We start from the raw sequence: 18,493 nt of genomic DNA, 5'->3' as shown, positions 1-18,493 counted from the left end.
ATTATTTAGGAAGAAGGCAAGGCATTAAGAAAAATAAAAAAATGGGGTAACCTTAAGCTTTGCCTTTAAAAGTTGAATGCAATAGTGACATCCTGTCCTTAGTGTGAACTTCAACCACTTAGTGGATACTTTTTTTTGTATGATGTTACTCGAGAAGTTTAAATTGTGCATTACTATAATGTAATTCATAAAGTTGAGAGTAGCTTGTGCCAGTGAAGCTTTCGCATATGGCTGTATTCTGTGTAATGGGTAGCAAGCTGTAAAATGAGCAATCACACGCATGAAATATTTTCTAACTTATTATGCACCCACTACACAGTCTTAAAGGGACACTGAAGCGGTTTTGCATTCGTGAATTTATCGCGAATTCAGTATTTGCAACCTTTTACAACATGTCTACAAAAGCTTTTTCGCGATTTTTGATTAAACAACGGTGCTATAAGCGAACAAACTTTGACCGAGAGAACCCCCTGCTCCCTCCGGCACGCGCGAAGTGCAGTGGTGGAGCTTGGGAGACATAGACACGTGGGGAGGTAACGTTACTGAAAGAAAGAAAACCGCCGGGTCGCCTGCGTTTCTCCGAGCTGAGCTTGTTTACTTATTTTACTTCGAGATTGTTTCTTGTTTTTGTTGCCATCTGCTACCTAGTGGAGCACCAGTTCCTTCAGTTTGTAGAAATATTTCTAGCCATTGCACCATTCTTTTCTTCTTATTACAATTTTGTAGGCTTGTGCGAATAGTCAATTTCAGGTTCGAAGAAAATTCAAAGCAAATACTGATTTTGGTCAAATAATCTTGAATCAAATACAAATACAATATATAACATATAAAAAAAAGTGGGCATATTTATCATGACCTAACTAGCCTGAACAATATTTTTGAAAATTGGAATAAGGCCTTTATGCAAGTGCTTTTTTTTTTTCTTCTATTCGAAGGAAGTCTAAACAACGTTGTGAAGTAGCAGGATTTGACTTCCAGTAGGATGCAAGAGACACCTGTAAAATACGTAACATAATTCATTACAGTTAGAAAGTATTAGTCGGCAAAAAAAGCTTTTAAGCTTACAAAAATTATTGATCGATTTGAGGATCAAATGTTTTTTTAAGGGATTTTTTAACAGCTCTTCAAGTAACCATGAAATGGATTCACCAAAAAAGTTCATTTCCTCACTAATTCACTGCGGCAAAAACTTTTAGAATCTGTCCAGTATGAGTGGAGTTTTACGATTTGCCACATGCTGCAATTGCATTCTCTTTTCTTGTCCCGATAAAAGCACTTGCAGCAAAACCGGGAGAGATGACATGGGGAAAGTAAATATGTCACGTGCACATTGGGACCTAGAGCATTCTCTTTTTTTTTTTCTTTGAATACGAGGCTTTTCAGTGCCATCGTGCATGTACCTGTGAACAAGTCGTGGCCACCCGCGGCGGCCTCAGTAATGACCGAGCGCCCCATGCTCAAATCAGCCAATGGCTGGTACGATGGTTCTGACGAGTGATTTTTTACTTTTCTGAGGGAAGAGGGCAATTTTATCTAAAAATTTTTCGCGGATTTCAAGTTTCGTGCTGCACTATAATATTGAGCTCACATGTTTTCAGTAACCTCGACTACCGATTGTCAGCTTTGCTGACCATGCTCAAAAAGTGTTGCAGGGCCCCTTTAAACTTGAAGTGGGGCTTCGCGGCAGAACAAACTTCCCCTGACAAGATGCTTTCACGGCTTATCACTACTATGCTGCAGCAAAACCACCCTTAAGCATGAGGACTAACTGTTGCTTATCGGTTATGCGAAAAGCTTTTTATGTGCTTGAGATAATCTTTCATTGTAGAATCCTGGTTCCACGACATTTCTCTCTCGTAAATTCTGACACTTGGGTACTTAAATTGTTCTTTACAAATAACATAAAAATAGAATGACGTGGTTGTGATTAAACTTGAGTTGCTCGGCGAAATTTGACACTGAGTAAAATTTATAGAGACACACCTAGGATCTTAGACTTGGGTTCACCTAAAAGAGCCTAGACGGTCAAAATTAATCTAGATGGCGTGCCTCCCACATGTATAATTTCATGCAGAACGTTATGTTTTCCTATTAATACTTTTCTATTATTTCTTTATTATCTTGAGCACTTTAGTGGCATTGTGATAGACTGACAAAAGGAGCGGACATTATTCACTAGAAAAAAAACTGTCCCGTCAAATTACTGAACTTTTGTTGCCCCATTGTGATGCAGATAATCAATATAACAAAGCTGCATGCTGCGCTGTTACCTTTCGATACTGTTATTGGAGTGATAACAAGTGTACATCATGCGCTGTTACCTTTCGATACTGTTATTGGAGTGATAACAAGTGTACATCATGCACTGTTACCTTTCGATACTGTTATTGGAGTGATAACAAGTGTACCAAAGTGCTGTCAGCCACGTAGTTTTCCTGAATAACTCATCAACTGTTTTATATCATAGAGAACTGAATAAGAAAAAAAATGTGGATGCATATTCGCAGTTGTTTTAGCTCATTGCCCAATATTATGGGATATCTTTCTCTTTTTTTAGATATCCCAAACCATCATGCATGAAGTGCATAGTCGGTGGGGAGACAAGTTCAAGACTGACAAATAATAATACAAGAAACGTTGTGGGGTCTCGTAATGAGATCACCGCCCTCAGAGTACCAAAGAGAGTAGATGCGGTTGAACCAAACCAAACATTTGCTGCACTACTTTTACATCGACAATATTGCCAGCCGAATGAATACATCACTAGCTATCAACATGCTAAACAACATTAAACAATATTCCAAACACCCAATCAAACATAAGAACAAACACAAGGTGACGTGAAGGCGGCCTATCTAACGTTCAACTCACCACAAGGGGCCCATGGGAAAAGATCCACCACCCCGTCCCCATAGACCTACATCAGGAGGCGACTAATCGAGCCAGCTGTCACACACCAAAGAGAGCCGCTCATGACTCATGTGCCGCTAGCAAGCCTTACTGCCAGTTGTAACTCCTGGCACTACTGCACTAACCACAATAATGATGATAACAAAATGCACGCAAACACGCCGCTAATTACCGCTCGATAACCCTAAATGTGGCCTATTCGCGAGACATGTATGTGCCACGAGGTGCAAACGACTTTACAGGGGGTGACAGCGGCCCCACAACGTGACAGAGTGCGAAAACGCAGACAGTCGCCACGCGCGGACATCTTTTTCAATGGCAGATTTCGTTTCTCTCCCAAGTAATAGTAACATCTGGCAAGCCTCATGGATCCATTGAGCATAGAATGAAGTACTTATTATGAATAGGCTGCAGTCAACGCATGCTGTCCACTGGCAATTGGCTCACACTGCTCAGAAAAAAGTGCCACGGCGAACATAGGTATGCACACCGCCAGTCGCCTATCCACAGACTAGCGCGGTGACAGTGCTGTCACCTGTAGCCCTATCTCGGGGCGAATATTTTAAAAACAGACACACAAGGGCTCATTAGGGCCTCAAAGATTTGTGTGCAGACCATCTCAGAGCTTATGATAAATTGCTGACTGAAATTCCAGCATTGCAACATTCATTTAATGATTCATAAAGTGGCTTTTAACTGTTTAACCAAAAACAAGCACTGATGTTTTTTCTATTAAGCTCAGCACATGCAAACAAACAGATGCTATATAGTCTATTCAGGCGATTGCAAGCAAACTACTACTTATGTGTCTCACGAATTCACAATTCTGGCAGGAAAACTAAAAAACAAGTTATATTGCAACTACAAAGTAGATTATGTGGCCGTTTCTGACAAATAGCAGTGTAGGATTGGTCCAGGGCACTGTGTGGGCTACGTTTAGCAAATATGCCATCTGGTTCATGCTGCTCGCACATAATTGCTCCGACTTCCCAGCAGTGCAGTCAGCACCCATTTCAAACTGTGAGGCAGTGTAGGTTCATATTTATTTATTTATTCAATACAGCAGGCTCGCAGTGCATGCGGGTGGTAATATAAAATATCACGGGTGAAATTAAGTTTATGACAGCCAAAACTTCACCAAATTGTTGGCTAATGAACCTTGAATGGGACCAGAGGAAAATTTGTATCAAACCGAAATTCTTATAGGTGATTACCGTATCACAAAAAGTCTACTATGTTCTAATACAGACAAACCCATTTATAATAACCCCCCATATAACTATCTATTGGTTATTGATATTAGTAATGACCATAATTTGATGCATTTACTTTTTCCCCCGCTACCCATTGAACCCACATAATGTAGCAAACATTTTTCAAAGCCTACTTTTAAAATGGACACTTCCGACACAGTCGCAGCAAAAATATGGCGCAAAGAACAGGAAAAAAAGGGGGGGGGGGAAACATTTTAAAACATGAGTATGCTTGTGCATGCCCCACTGCAATTTACTTGCGACAAAGATATTGTTAACTGTGCCAAGCACTGCACGCCTGGAAAGTGAGCGACCTCACTCACTTTCGGAGTATTTTTCCAGTGGCAGAACGGCAGTGAGGAAAAAAATGAAATAACAGACAGCATGAAGGCTTGCCATCAGCTTTCGCACGACAAACTTTTCTGACACCGTTCTCTGCATCTATGACGATCGACGATTAACCAAATGCCATCGAAAGCAAGAAGCTATAAATGCAAGCAATAACTTTTTGTTGCATAAAAGTTTGCTGCAACTTAACTCGCCGACGTCACAATCAGCCGAAAAGGTCTCCCGACTTAGTGACGGCAGAAACTTCTCGATTAATGATAACAACTTCTGCATGGTTGCAGCGGTGCCTCAACAGATTGTGGGAGTGCTATCAATCTCTGTAAAGACGTGCGCCTCATGGGGCACACGTGTTCTGCGGATAGGTGGCATTTAGAGATAACAGCCACTGAGTGGTAGGTAGTGCAGCACTCGCACGCAATTTTCACCAACATCATCATTATAGGTTAGTACTGTAGTGCCAGCAGTGATGCCTGGCAATGAGGCTAGGCAGCTGTACAGAAAAGATTGGTGAGCCTCTTTGACGTGTGGCAGCTGGCGTCGATGGTTGTCTCCTGACCAGGTCCGTTGAGATGTGGCGGCCGAGGACTGTATCACGTGGGTGTGGACTGTATCACGTGGATGTGGCGACTGTGGACTGTATCATGCAGTGAGTCGAACATCGGTGATGCTGCCTTTGCATTACCTTGTGTTTGTTCTTATGTTAAGTATATTGAAATATTGTGTAAAGTGTGTTTTAGCGTGTTAATCACTGCGATGTATTTTGATTCGGCTGCCAATATCATCCTTGTAAGAGCAGTTAAATCAATGTGTTGTTTGGTTTGGTTCAACTAGTGTCTGCCGTGTCCGTGTTTTCCGAGAGAAGCGTGCCTCATTTCGAGACCCCACAAGATAAGCATCAAAAAAGAGCGATGTGGCTGGTGGCGATGAATGTACCGTTTTGACTCATTGCCGACACACTGTCATCTGCAGATATCTGCTCGGCTGCGCATGTTTAAATCGCGTGGAGTGATGGCGGTACAAGCACGTCGTGCTGCCGTTCACTCGTTCCTCGCGAAATGCATGTCTTTGTCATGTTTAACTAACAGGCTATTTAGCACACCCGAGCACAATCTAGAGTGATGCATGCACAAAGAATGCACAAACATATGCATACATTAGACTGCGAATGGCCCAGCATGTGACGGTGAGAGCCAAGTAAGCTATGTGCGGCACGCAACTAGCCCCAGAGATGATTGATTCCACGTGGCAGTCCTGCACCTCAGTAGAATGGCATGAGTTCAGCGCAGGCGTGGTTTAACTCACTTGTGAGAACACAGGGGTGGTCATTTAACACGCGAAAAGGCTTAACTTGACCCTAAAGGAGTTGTTAGCACTTATTAATAAACATGCACTGAAAAAAAAAAAAAAACTGCTTGGTCACTAAGTGCTCGTTTTCAAGGGCGAGTGCATTATAAACTGGTTTGGCTGTAAACCCCTGTAAACACACTACTAAACACACCCCCTGTAAACACACTACTAAGAATAAAAGATTCAGAGAATATGAACCTCATTTTTCTCATCAGTTACACTAAATATCTGTCAACTTGTAAGCATTGAAAATCTGAGGTGCACTACCATTTACTCTAATACTACAGGGAGCTTACAACTTGCATGTGAGCCCACTTCCTACCAAATTCATCTCTATTGTTGTGGTATTCATTATTGCAAGAGCAATCACCGTATTTACTCGATTCTACCGCGCCCTCGATTGTAACGCGCACCCGGTTTCCACGACAAAAAAAAAAAAAAAAAGTAAGACATCGATTGCAACGTGCACCCATTTTTCTTGTTGGCCCGCACGATCACACCACTCGAGAAAACGACTCCTTTCGGGAGCATCTTCCGTTTAAATATGAGGTGCGGAGAAAGCTTGTGCCTATCTGACGTGCAACGGAGCATTGCCGTCACTCTAGTTTTACCGTGGCTTGATGTCAGCACGCGAACTTGCTTCGCCCCCTTCTTCTCGATGGTTGTGGTGCCAGGCATGTTGAAGTAGAAAGGCGTCTGATCGGCATTCCCGATTTGCTTAAGCAGGTAGCCGTTGTTGTGCCGCAAGTTTAGGACGAACCTCTGAAAACTGTTAAGCTTTTCTTCGTACTCCTCTGGCAACTTTTGGCCCATGCCCGTTCGCTTTCGGAGGGAAAAGCCTAAAGTTAGTTAGCCTAAAGTTAGTAAGCCAGCACCTGCTCGCTTTGAGCTGGCTCCGCGTTAGCCCTTTTTCTAAAGCTAACTGCATAGCCCGCACTTAGAGCAGTTCTGTCGTCACGGGCCGCTGTGCCGCTCGCTGCTCAAGCACATACTCGGCGAGCAGCTCTTCAATTTGCGGAAACTGACCTTGCTGCGGTTCACTGAAGCCTTTGCGTGAATCTTTGCTGTCGACAATCTTCTGCTTTTATTTCCGCCAGTCTCGCACGCACGTTTCGGAAACTCCGAACGACCGCGATGCGGCCCGATTTACGTCCGTTTCGGCACACGCGATGACTTTTCTTTTAAAAGCGGCATCGTGATGCACTCGTCGAGTTTTTCGAGTCGGCCCTTCCATGCCGTCAATGCTAATGAACTACAAGATTACGAACGCCTCTGCACACGTACGAAGTGCCGCACATGGGAAACACATAGGCAGAAATGGCCGACGCGCCATGCCGACGCACGTAGGGGGTGGCCATTTTGGAAATGCCGATGGCAATAGAACGACCGTATTCATTTTTTTCGAACTCGATTCTAACGCGCATGCGATTTATAAACTTGCTTAACCGGAAAAAAGTGCGCGTCAGATTCGAGTAATTACGGTATATGTACACACTACAGCTGCACTTTTGCCATCACCATGGGGTTTCGTCCACACTGATAACAACACAACTCAGGTTCTTTTTGAGACAGTGAAATCATTCCAGTGTCACTATGGCCAAATGCGCATGCACAGTTTATCTTCACAGGGACAGCCTGAGCCTTTCGGCATGCTATGCTTCGCCCACTTACCTCGCAATGAATTAACCGACAGCACAACGCTCACTTTTCTGGCTGGAGTGGCCGCGTCGCCTCTCGCCAGCGTTTTGCAGAGTTGCACCTGATCGGACGCTAGCCCTATTTTTTGCATAAAATTCCAGTTTGCTGCAATCACGTTACCTGCTCTGCTCTTGAGGTAAAAGTGTGACCTTTTACAATTATTTGAACTGGGACGTATATGATTCCATAAAATATTTTACTGCTTCGTTTTGAAAAATAAAACCTTGAAGTCTTCCCCTTTTTTCTTTTTCCTCTATTTTATTGATGGGTTGAACAGTAATCATTTATGTAATTTGCATGATTTCGTATGAGTGCAAGTTTCACATGCTGTCACTGCAGTTTTGTTTCTGCTCCTCAAAAATACGGACTATTAAGTTGACCTTGGTACTTAAGTATACAGGTGCACCGTGATGCCACTCGCCATCTAAAAACTCATAGAGCTGATGCAAAAGAGCCCTCTCTCTCAATGGCATAGAGCAAATTCACACATGCTCACCCCGGGTGAACTCCCAGATCTTCACCTTGCGGTCACCACCACCCGTGCAGAGGAGACGGCCAGAAGATGAGAACTGCACTGCATTCACCTCCCCATCATGCGCCTCCTGGACATACACACAAACACACTCACACATAGAAAGCTTCCTTTTCTGGAAGGCACTCTTTCCACAACAACAAAGCCCCCTCGAGGGGGCATTTTATGCCCCAGGCAGTGGTGGTCCAGCCATTTTATGGTTTTAAAGGAGCACTGACATCAAATTTCAAGACCGAGATGTGCCCATCATTCGATCGCTTGGTATGCATTGGTCTTCTTGGCCAAATTTGAATGGCATCCGCTGCGTGGAAGTTACTTTAATTCAATGTCAAACAGCATAGAAAAGCTAAGCAGAAAAAACAGAAAATAGACTGCCCTGCGACATCGACACTAGCGCTACGTGTTCAGTGTGATACATTCCACAAATACCATCCTGAGTGACGATGCCCTAGCAGGGATGACATGTACGATCCGAGTGTTCTTATCGTGGCGCCGCTTGGCGCAGAAGCGCAGAAACGCACTCGCTCATCACGTCTGATCTTCGTCGCATCGGTTTGAATGATTTCGTGAAACTATCAAGATAAAAACCACCTTTAAAAAAACAGCGAAAGAAAAGAGCATGATTAAACAGGTGCTTGTCGGCCAGCATGTCTGGGAATTGTTGTGGGTTGCAGGTTAGTTGGAGTCGTCTAGTTCGAAGCAGGGAAAACGTGTTGATGTGTAACACGTATGTGTTACACATCAACACGATCACAAGCTATCAAAAGTGGAACAGCGTATAGTCAGATATCATCGCTAACAAGTAACACCCAGGTATCATTGAATTTTAGTTCATCTGTAGACTTTGCATGCACAAAAAAGTGGTAATACCATGTTAACTGCGAGAGGCTGGATAGGTGGGGCCATCTGGAGGCGCAGAAAAGAACCTGGCAAGCAGGAAACTTATTCTATTTCTCCACTGATGCTCATTCGCGATAGCTATATTGCATTGACCCCTCTGCATATACCTCAATGCTTTGCACGCCAAAACACACCAAAATAGCTAACCGAGACACACAAGCGAACATGGCTGAAGTGTGCATTCTTGGGCCCCTATGCAGTGCTGCTTGCAACGGCGTCCATTTCGGAATCACTGCTCTGCAAAAGGTCGATCGAAGCAAAAATAATTCACGACGTCGCGAATAGCGGGGATTCCAAGCTCCAGACTATCGTACTGAACCCGAGTCGGCACTTTGTATGGCGACGACAGCAATGGAGGTGACAAAGCACGACTGAATGTGTCCGCCTAGCAGACGAAATGTTTGCAGAGCAGCTGAGCCTGACGTCACTCTTTTCTGTGGAGAAGTGGTCAGCTGTGGCGTGATCTGGAGGTGACCGCGAGGTAGCGCCACTGCTGCTTCTTCCAGCGCTAAAATTGGCGGGATAGCTGTCAGTTTTGAATAGTGCTAGATACCAGTGATATAAATCAATAAAAGTGATAATTATTCATCCCTCAGTTGCATTTTAGGTCGCGAATCCCTGCTACGGGGTCTATAGCTACTTGCTGACGCAAAAATCTTGGCATGAGTAAATTTGATTTAAAGCAATTTTTGCAGCAGGAAGAAAGTCTGTTTTGTAGCAGATTTGGAGCAGCCAAAACGGGATGTAGGATAACTTGGAGCAAAACACGTCAAAATCTTCAGTGAGAATTCCTATTAGCTCACTTACTGAAAGTGCCGATGCGATGTAAACAAGACAAGGTCAACACCCAGAGAGCAGCCATTAATCAGGTTTTTAGCATCAAAAAGTGCCATATTTTGGCTTCACTGCACAGCACAAAATATGAATTAAAGTGAAGCATTAGTGACGAGGCAAGCATAGCACATACGGTCTCGGCAAATGACAGATGTCACAAAGTCATTCTGGAAAAAAAATATCATAACAAAAAGGCCACCAATCTTACAATTAAAAGTAACAAAGAAAACTCACTGTAAATGAGAACATACTGTTTTAGACTTCCTGCATAGTTAGTGCATTTGACGATATCCACAGCTTAATCTAGATAATGCTCTATTGTACTCAAAAATTATTAGAGGTGTGAGCACCGACTGATATTATTCTTTTACTTGCAAAGACTCTCTCTGGTTGAGCTCTTTATTCCGGTTTTCCAAAAAATAACAATTCTAAAAAATAAAACAGTACCAAGACTTGGGTGAGTTGCTATTCCACTTTCAAGAAAAATGTGCAAGAAATATGGAAATGCGCTTACGCTGTTCCATTCTCTTTTATGCCACGTTTCTGCTGCTTTTTTCTCTAAAACTGGTACGAAGGGGGCAGGATCAGTGATTAAAGCGGAAAGCATGTTTTGCCCAAGGCAGCCTCAAAGAAGACAAGTCTGCTTGTCGACACATAGGTATTCACGACATTCCATGTTCCCGAATTTTGTGCCATTGCTGAGTAGAGTCCTCGTGCTACTTGAAAAGATTGACAACAGATATCTATCGACCCAGTTTTTTCTGGCGCAATAGAAAGCTTACCTTTCATAGTGTTTGTAGCTGCAGTAGTTAACCCCAAAATCTCGTAGTCATTTTAGAAGCAGTATTTTTTTATCTAAAAAGCTCTCAACACGGATGAGCCCTTTTATTCAGCAATGCTGTGACTTGATAGCGATGCCAGTAGCCTTTCTGGCTACTTGGGCACGCTGTCGTAGTTCTGCTTTCACACGAGTTCCTGTAACTAGGCTTAATCACATTTATTTGGACCTTTACAGCTATTTTTTAAAATAAGAAGCCGTTACAATGAGACGATGCGGCTTCATATAGCTTCCCTGTATTTGTACTGCATTGCGTATGCCTGCGCCCAAGGTTGACGCGCATGTGTCGTGGATAACTTGTCCCATTGCCGTTACTCTCTTGACACGCAAGCTGAGCCAAGTCGCTGAAAACATCGCTGTGCATATGTGCAGCCGTGCTGAGAAGCAATACATGCCATTTCTGCGACAAAGTGTAGGTAGAAAAACCACCCCGCTTCGAAATCTTAGTGACCTAGAAACTGCTCGTACAGTTTCATTAGAATGCATAAAAGTTGCTCAAGACGTGCTGACAAACATAGGATCATTACGTCAGGCAATGGCAGTGCCACTTTAATGTGTACTACTAACGCAGGTCATCATTTTTATGAGTAATATCTTTTACTATGAGTAACTTACGGGAAGAATTACAGCTCATGGTCACTGAACTGGACACGGAAAGCAGAAGAGTGGGACTGAAAATTAGTATGCACAAAACTTAAATAATGTGCAACAGTCTCGGCAGAAAACAGCGCTCTGTGATGGGTCAAGAGACACTGCAAATTGTAATTGAATATGTCTGCTTAGGGCAGGTAGTAACCACGAAGCTGAACCATGAGAGTAAAATAACTAAAAGAATAAGGATGAGGTGGATCACATTCAGCTAGCATTCTCAAATCATGAATGGTAATCTGTCACTAAACCTCAACAGGAAGGTATATAACAGCCTGTAAGAAGGTGAACTAGAGAACTTTAGCGCAGTTGGAGCAAGCTGCATTTGAGTGTGTGCAGCAAGGCACAGCGATATGGAATTGTAGCAAAATGGTGCAACTAGCACAGTTCGGCCACCACTGCCCAGGTCACTTCTTATTCAGCATAGTTGTTACTCCAATGTAGCTGGCTCATGTTGCAAGCATTTGAGCGTTTACCCTGGAAACCTGCTACCGAATCGAAGAATATGCAGCGTCTTCTCACAATTTTTTTTTCAGCTAGGTACATGAGCATGGTCTGACTCTGAGCTTCTTCGACTGGCCATGTATGGGACCAATAACTGGCGACCTCCAGATGCTTTGTCTTATAGATGCTACGTCACATGCCACCGCTATCACGTGATCCAAAAGTCCCGAGTGGCTTCACGCTGCCTGCAGATTTGCTGCTGGCTGCGCTCTCTACGGTGTGTGCTATGCCATCTGCTGCATCCTTACTGTGACACCAGCTACAACACCGACCTAGCTCCAACCTCAACAGTGGTTATACAGTGAATTATACCCGCTTCCGTTTGACACCCCTTAGTGTAAGTGAACTACTCGAGCAGATGTGCATGGGCGCTCTACTGCTGTTTCTCATGGCGAACATCGCGCATATTTGCCCAACCTTCAAAAACAACGTGGCTCAGAATGCTGAGGATAAGAACTCATTGCGCACACAAAGCGAAAAGCGGACAGAAAAGCAAAGAGAGAACAAGAGAGTGCCAAAAATTGTCTAACTAATGTAAGATGGCCACACGAATAACGCTCAGCCATGTGCACTGCACCCCACGCCATCATCTGCTAGCTGTCACAAAGAAATTGTTTGGACAAAACCGGGGCATATGAAGGCCGCCAGGCACGCAAAAAACTATCATGCATCCCAGCAGTCTGGGACCAGCGGGCTGAGCTTCCTCTTGGTCCCCGAGAAAAAACAAATGCAGTACCAACATCTTGGGCCATCTGGAGCCATTCAGAACGCCTAAAATCTGTAAATCTCACTGATCCCGAGCTCATAACTGCACGCAAGCTCTATAAAAAAAGAAAATAAACCAATAAAACTATATGTAATCATAATTACATCGAATGATCATTTTACTGTGACAACACATCAACAAGAAAGGGTTTATAAATTTCGTATCTTTATGAAATCAGTATGAATCTTCCATAACTTCTTTACAGTGATGCTATTGAATTGTGCTGTTTTAAATGTTTTCACTCACCTCACTACTGTCCGTGTTTTTTTGTTTTTTTTTGTCCTCAGCCAGGATCTAGGCCTAGTCAGGAAACAGTTACGTCTGTTTCCTTTTGCCTCATCTCGGTGGCATGCAAATGTGTGGTACACATGCCAAAATAAAGTATTGCAATTATTATTGGAAGTAACATAATGCAACGAGGCTTGCAGGGCTCTGTTGGCATGCTCACGAAACGTCATGCCGAGGATAGTGCAGAAGAAGACTTCGTTGTGGCTACTGCTAAGGGAAAGTCCTCACAATATTGCGGAGTTTGGACATGACTTGCACGTGCAGCATAATAACAAATAGTTAATCAAGTAGTATGACCTTTTTCTCATAAGTCACATATGACAGGCAAATCATTTATCAGACACTTCCAAAAGCTGCAAACATTAAAGGAACAAGCTGGGCAAATATGCTACAGTGAAAAACAACATTATTAAGAATTACAGTGCAAGCATCATGTACAGCATTCTTGAAATACTTCCTATCAGTGATTGTGACGATAGTAGTGAGAATGTGGTTCCATGGCATGCTATCTTCTGGGATAAAAAAGCCATGACAATAAAAATTAGTACCACATGATGATAGGTAAGAAGATTAGATAAGGCTAATAAAACAGAATTTACAAAGGTATATTTACCAAATGGACTGAAACAGGTACGATTACAGAGCAGCAAAATGTTACAAAAAGCGAGGGTACAATTCAATAATGACACACTGTCGTTGCAACAGATAACAATAATAGCTTTAATGAATTCGAAGCCATAAAGAGTGTCACTTGACAGTGTCCTAAACAATGGGCACTTGCCACTCTTCCTTGTTGCTTCATTTTAAGAGCGTGTATTTTTGTGCCACATTTTCGTGTGTATTTGAGTTTATTACAAAAAAAATTATGTTTTGTACAATTTTACTTTTAAGGTAAAAGTAAACACTAGGTCGATTGGCCATTGTCCATATGTTCAATTTGAGAAAAAATCATGTTCCCCTAGCACAATCTGCATAATCACCCATAGAGCATGGAGAATGAAGTTGCATGCACCATTACCACCAGAACCTGGGAAGTGGCGCTAACATGACCAGATTATATCCCATGGCTGCTGAATCCTTGGCAAGTATCAATGTCCAGAAAAGCTAGCACTGAACCATGCATTATTGAAAATGACCAAGTGGGAGTGACACATCATAGTTAAGGAAAATATGTTAAAGATGGCATACATGAGGTATTTAATACGCCCACAATGTAGTTTGTGGCACTTGTGATACTCGTGGAAAAGATGTTTAATGAGAAGAAGAAGAGTGTTGTGGCACTTGTGGAAAAGATGTTTAATGAGAAGAAGGAGAAGAGGTCGGCCATTTATTAACTAGTACTAAATTGGATTGAATTGAGTTTGTTGCACAACAAGGTTGCGAGAAGACCAGGCAAAAAAGCTGCAGCTTGAGAGGAACCTGGCCCCCTCACACTTTTGGCATGCTAATCACAAGGTCTAATCCACATGGTTTTATTTAGACATACTCCATTAAGAGTGAGTAAGCGCAAAACAGACAAGGACGTAGAAGAGACAGACACATACAGAGCGCTACTTTCAACTGATCTTTTATTTTCGCACGAACCGATAAATATATACCGAGCGAGCGGAAATAACATAAACATAAAGAACATATCGCGGAATCACATCGTAGAACCAAGCACGTGTAAATTGCACTACATAGTAAAAGAACAAGTCACTGTGTCGAATCAAGGTAATGAAGTTCTTTTTGAGAAAGCGATACTGATGGTTGGCTAACGCACATGTCAGATAATTTCGCGATTTCGTATGCCTCCATAATCTCCCTTGTCATTTTGCCAGGAGCCTTAGATAGAATTTTAGTTTTTTCGAAGAGGGGTATACATCCACAATCTCGGCAATGGATGCCCAAATGGCCCGAGATTGCTTTCGTGACATTATAATGATGTTCTTTCAATCTCTGATTGATACATCGGCCAGTTTGACCAATATAGGTTCTTCCACAAGAAAGCAGAATAGCATAAACAACATTGCGAATGCAGTTCACAAAAATTGTTCGATGATTAATAAGGCAGGTGTTTGCACTGTTACACTGTGAATTAACGCGTCGACACAACCTATGTAGACGTTCGGGAGCTGAAAAGATCACATCCACTCCTGCCTTTCCCGCGATCCTTCTGAGATTATGCGATACACCATGCAAGTACGGAACGACGGCCACTTTTTTTGCTGTACGACCATTACTGCCTTTAGGTGGGTGTTTTAGCTTCCTGCTCAAACCCTCTGCGACAGAGCTCAGCACACAAATTGGGTAACCAGACTCTGCTAAGCGCTTGGCTTGATTCAGAAAACTGCTTTCAACTTTGTGATTACAGGACTTCCTAAGAGAGTTATTAAAACAGGATTGCACAACGGCGCGTTTCACGAGCTTTGAATGGGCGGAGGAAAACGGCAGGACGGGCTTATTGCCCCTTGGCTCATAACTCCAACACACTTTCTCAGATGAAAAGTAGATACCTAAGTCCAAAAACCTAATGAAATTGCCCTCGGGCTTTTCATGCGTCAAGACCAATGGAGAAAGGGTTTCCGTGAAAGTGGTTACAATTTTTGAAACCTCATTGTCGAAACTACATGAGTCATTGTTTAAAACAATTAAGAAATCGTCGACAAATCTAAACACACGTACAACATCAGGGTGATTTTTGAGGCGATCATAAAGGGCCTGGTCGTGATAGGCTAAGTACAAGTCACTTAAGCAAGGGGCAATACAAGAACCAATACAGATTCCATTCTTCTGTTTAACAACAGTACCATCCCATGAGGCGTAAGTGGAATTAACATACAAATAAAGAAGTTCCAAGAACTGATCGCAAGTCAAACCGGAGGCGCTTTGAAAACGTACTGATCCAAACTTGTCTAGGCAACGGCCTACACATGTCATAAGGTCATCTTGAGGGAGAGAATAATAAAGATCCTTCAGATCAATAGAGAAGGCTAAAAAGTTTCTGTCATGATTGTTTTTAAAGAAATCCACGACATGTTCAGAGTTACTTACTAAAAATGGATCTTCGACTGGCAAAAGCTTCAAAAACTTCTTTAAAAATACTGCTACATGTTTCTGCCAGCTAGCGTTTTCCGACACTATCACACGGAACGGGAAACCCGGTTTGTGCGTTTTTGCTGAAAAAAATACATCAAGATGATTCTTCGTGCTTTTTTCAATGGATCGAGACAAATGATCGAGCTTGAAGCTTTTGCACAAGTTTTTTGCGTCGTTTTGAACTTTCTTAAGGGCCACGTCTTTATGAACCCTAAAAGTAGACGAAATAGATTCATGAGCTATTGAATTATACCTAGTCCGATCTAAAACCACAAAACCACCTTCCTTATCCGCGGGAACAAGTGTGAGCGAATGCTCCTTCATATACTTAACAGTTCTGAACAAGGAAAACTTTCCTGCTAAGGAACGGGAACGCATAAGTACATCCACACCTTCCGATACACACCTATCCGACTCGGCGTCAGGCACTTGCTTGGACATTATCATTATAATGTCACGAAAGCAATCTCGGGCCATTTGGGCATCCATTGCCGAGATTGTGGATGTATACCCCTCTTCGAAAAAACTAAAATTCTATCTAAGGCTCCTGGCAAAATGACAAGGGAGATTATGGAGGCATACGAAATCGCGAAATTATCTGACATGTGCGTTAGCCAACCATCAGTATCGCTTTCTCAAAAAGAACTTCATTACCTTGATTCGACACAGTGACTTGTTCTTTTACTATGTAGTGCAATTTACACGTGCTTGGTTCTACGATGTGATTCCGCGATATGTTCTTTATGTTTATGTTATTTCCGCTCGCTCGGTATATATTTATCGGTTCGTGCGAAAATAAAAGATCAGTTGAAAGTAGCGCTCTGTATGTGTCTGTCTCTTCTACGTCCTTGTCTGTTTTGCGCTTACTCACTCTTAATGGATTCAAACCAACTAGCCCACCAACGTGTTTAGACATACTCAATCCTCTTATCTCAATCCATTGGAACCTGAACTTGGCAACGTTTAATGCTATAACCTTATCTAAAAAAGGAAGTCTAGCTGTACTATTCGAGGAAATAGAGGGTGCTAAATGGGATACAATAGGGCTCAGTGAGGTTAGGAGGACAGATGAAGCCAATACGGTGCTACAGAATGAGCACGTCCTTTGCTATCCGAGCTTGGATGACAAAAGAGAACTGGGAGTGGGGTTCCTAATTCACAGAAACATAGCTGGCAACATAGAGGAATGCTATAGCATTAATGAAATGGTGGTAGGTACCGTAATTAAACTCAATAAGAGATATAAGATGAAGGTGGTACAGGCTTACGCGCCTACATCAAGCCATGATGATGCTTCAGTTGAAAGCTTCTACGAAGACGTGGAATCGGCAATGAGTAAGGTAAAAACACAGTATACTATACTGATGGGAGACTTTAATGCAAAAGTAGGGAAGAAGCAGGCTGGAGACCAGGCAGTAGGAAATTATGGCATCGGTACTAGAAACGCCAGAGGAGAGCTACTAGTAGAACTTGCAGAACGCAATAATTTATGGATTTTGAATGCCTTCTACCGAAAACGAGGAAACCGCAAGTGGACATGGAACAGCCCTAATGGCGAAAATAAGAGCGAAATAGACTTTATAATGAGTGCATACCCAGGCATCGTGCAGGATGTGGAAGTGGTTGGCAAGGTTCATTGCAGTGACCATAGAATGGTACGGTCTCGAATTCACCTAGACTTGAAGAAGGAGCAGAACAGGTACTCTGCTCTTAGTGAGGAAACCAACCTTAGCGTAGATACAATGAATGATAATCTGACGAGTATCAATACGGAGTGTGCAGTGGAAGTTGGAGGCAGGGTAGTTAGACAGGACACTGGCAAGCTTTCCCAGCAAACGAAGAATCTCATTAAGAAGAGTCAAATCATGAAAGTCTCAAGTACAACAGACAAAATAGAACTGGCAGAGCTTTCGAAGTTGATTAATAGGCATAAGGTATGCGATGTAAAAATGTATAACATGGAGAGAATTGAACACGCCCTGAAAAGTGGAGGAAGCGTCAAAGCAGTGAAGAGGAAACTTGGGATAGGCAAAAATCGAATGTATGCACTAAAGGACAAAGAAGGCAAAATAACTGCCAATAGGGATAGGATAGCTAAAATAGCGGAGGAGTTTTACAGAGATCTGTACAGTAGCCGGGACAACCACGACCTTAATACTATAAGAACTAGGAGTAACCCAGATGACACCCCACCAGTAGTGATAGAGGAAGCTAGAAAAGCTTTGGAGAGCATGCAAAGATACAAGGCTGCTGGTGAGGATCAGGTAACATCAGATATGCTGAAAGATGAAGGACAGATTGTGTTAGAACAACTAGCCACCCTGTTTTTGAGGTGTCTCCTGACAGGAAGAGTACCAGAGTCTTGGAATATTGCTAACATCATCTTAATACATAAGAAAGGAGATGACAAGGACTTAAAAAGTTACAGGCCGATCAGCTTGCTCTCTGTAGCATACAAACTATTTACAAACGTAATTGCTAACAGAGTAAAGAAAACATTAGAATTCAATCAACCAAAGAAACAAGCAGGATTTCGAATGGGCTACTCA

The 18,493-nt window shown here is 42.7% G+C and overlaps 1 protein-coding gene across 5 annotated transcripts in view; it reads right to left on the bottom strand.

The window, feature by feature from the left end:
• The window catches only part of Atg16 (Autophagy-related 16), a 174,787-nt gene that overhangs the window by 69,130 nt on the left and 87,164 nt on the right, over positions 1–18,493 (bottom strand). For all 5 annotated transcript variants that reach the window (XR_012894623.1, XM_075891118.1, XM_075891053.1 and 2 more), the window contains one exon: positions 8,053–8,158. Coding sequence is in view for 4 of the 5 variants with exons in the window: in XM_075891118.1 (XP_075747233.1) it covers positions 8,053–8,158 (106 nt within the window). In the remaining variant the exon portion in view is untranslated. The remainder of the gene's footprint in view (positions 1–8,052; positions 8,159–18,493) is intronic.

This window comes from Rhipicephalus microplus, chromosome 1, assembly GCF_043290135.1.
Source record: "Rhipicephalus microplus isolate Deutch F79 chromosome 1, USDA_Rmic, whole genome shotgun sequence".
NCBI lineage: Eukaryota > Metazoa > Arthropoda > Arachnida > Ixodida > Ixodidae > Rhipicephalus > Rhipicephalus microplus.
Note: the sequence above shows the minus strand (reverse complement) of the source record. Positions and strands in the feature narration are given on the sequence as shown.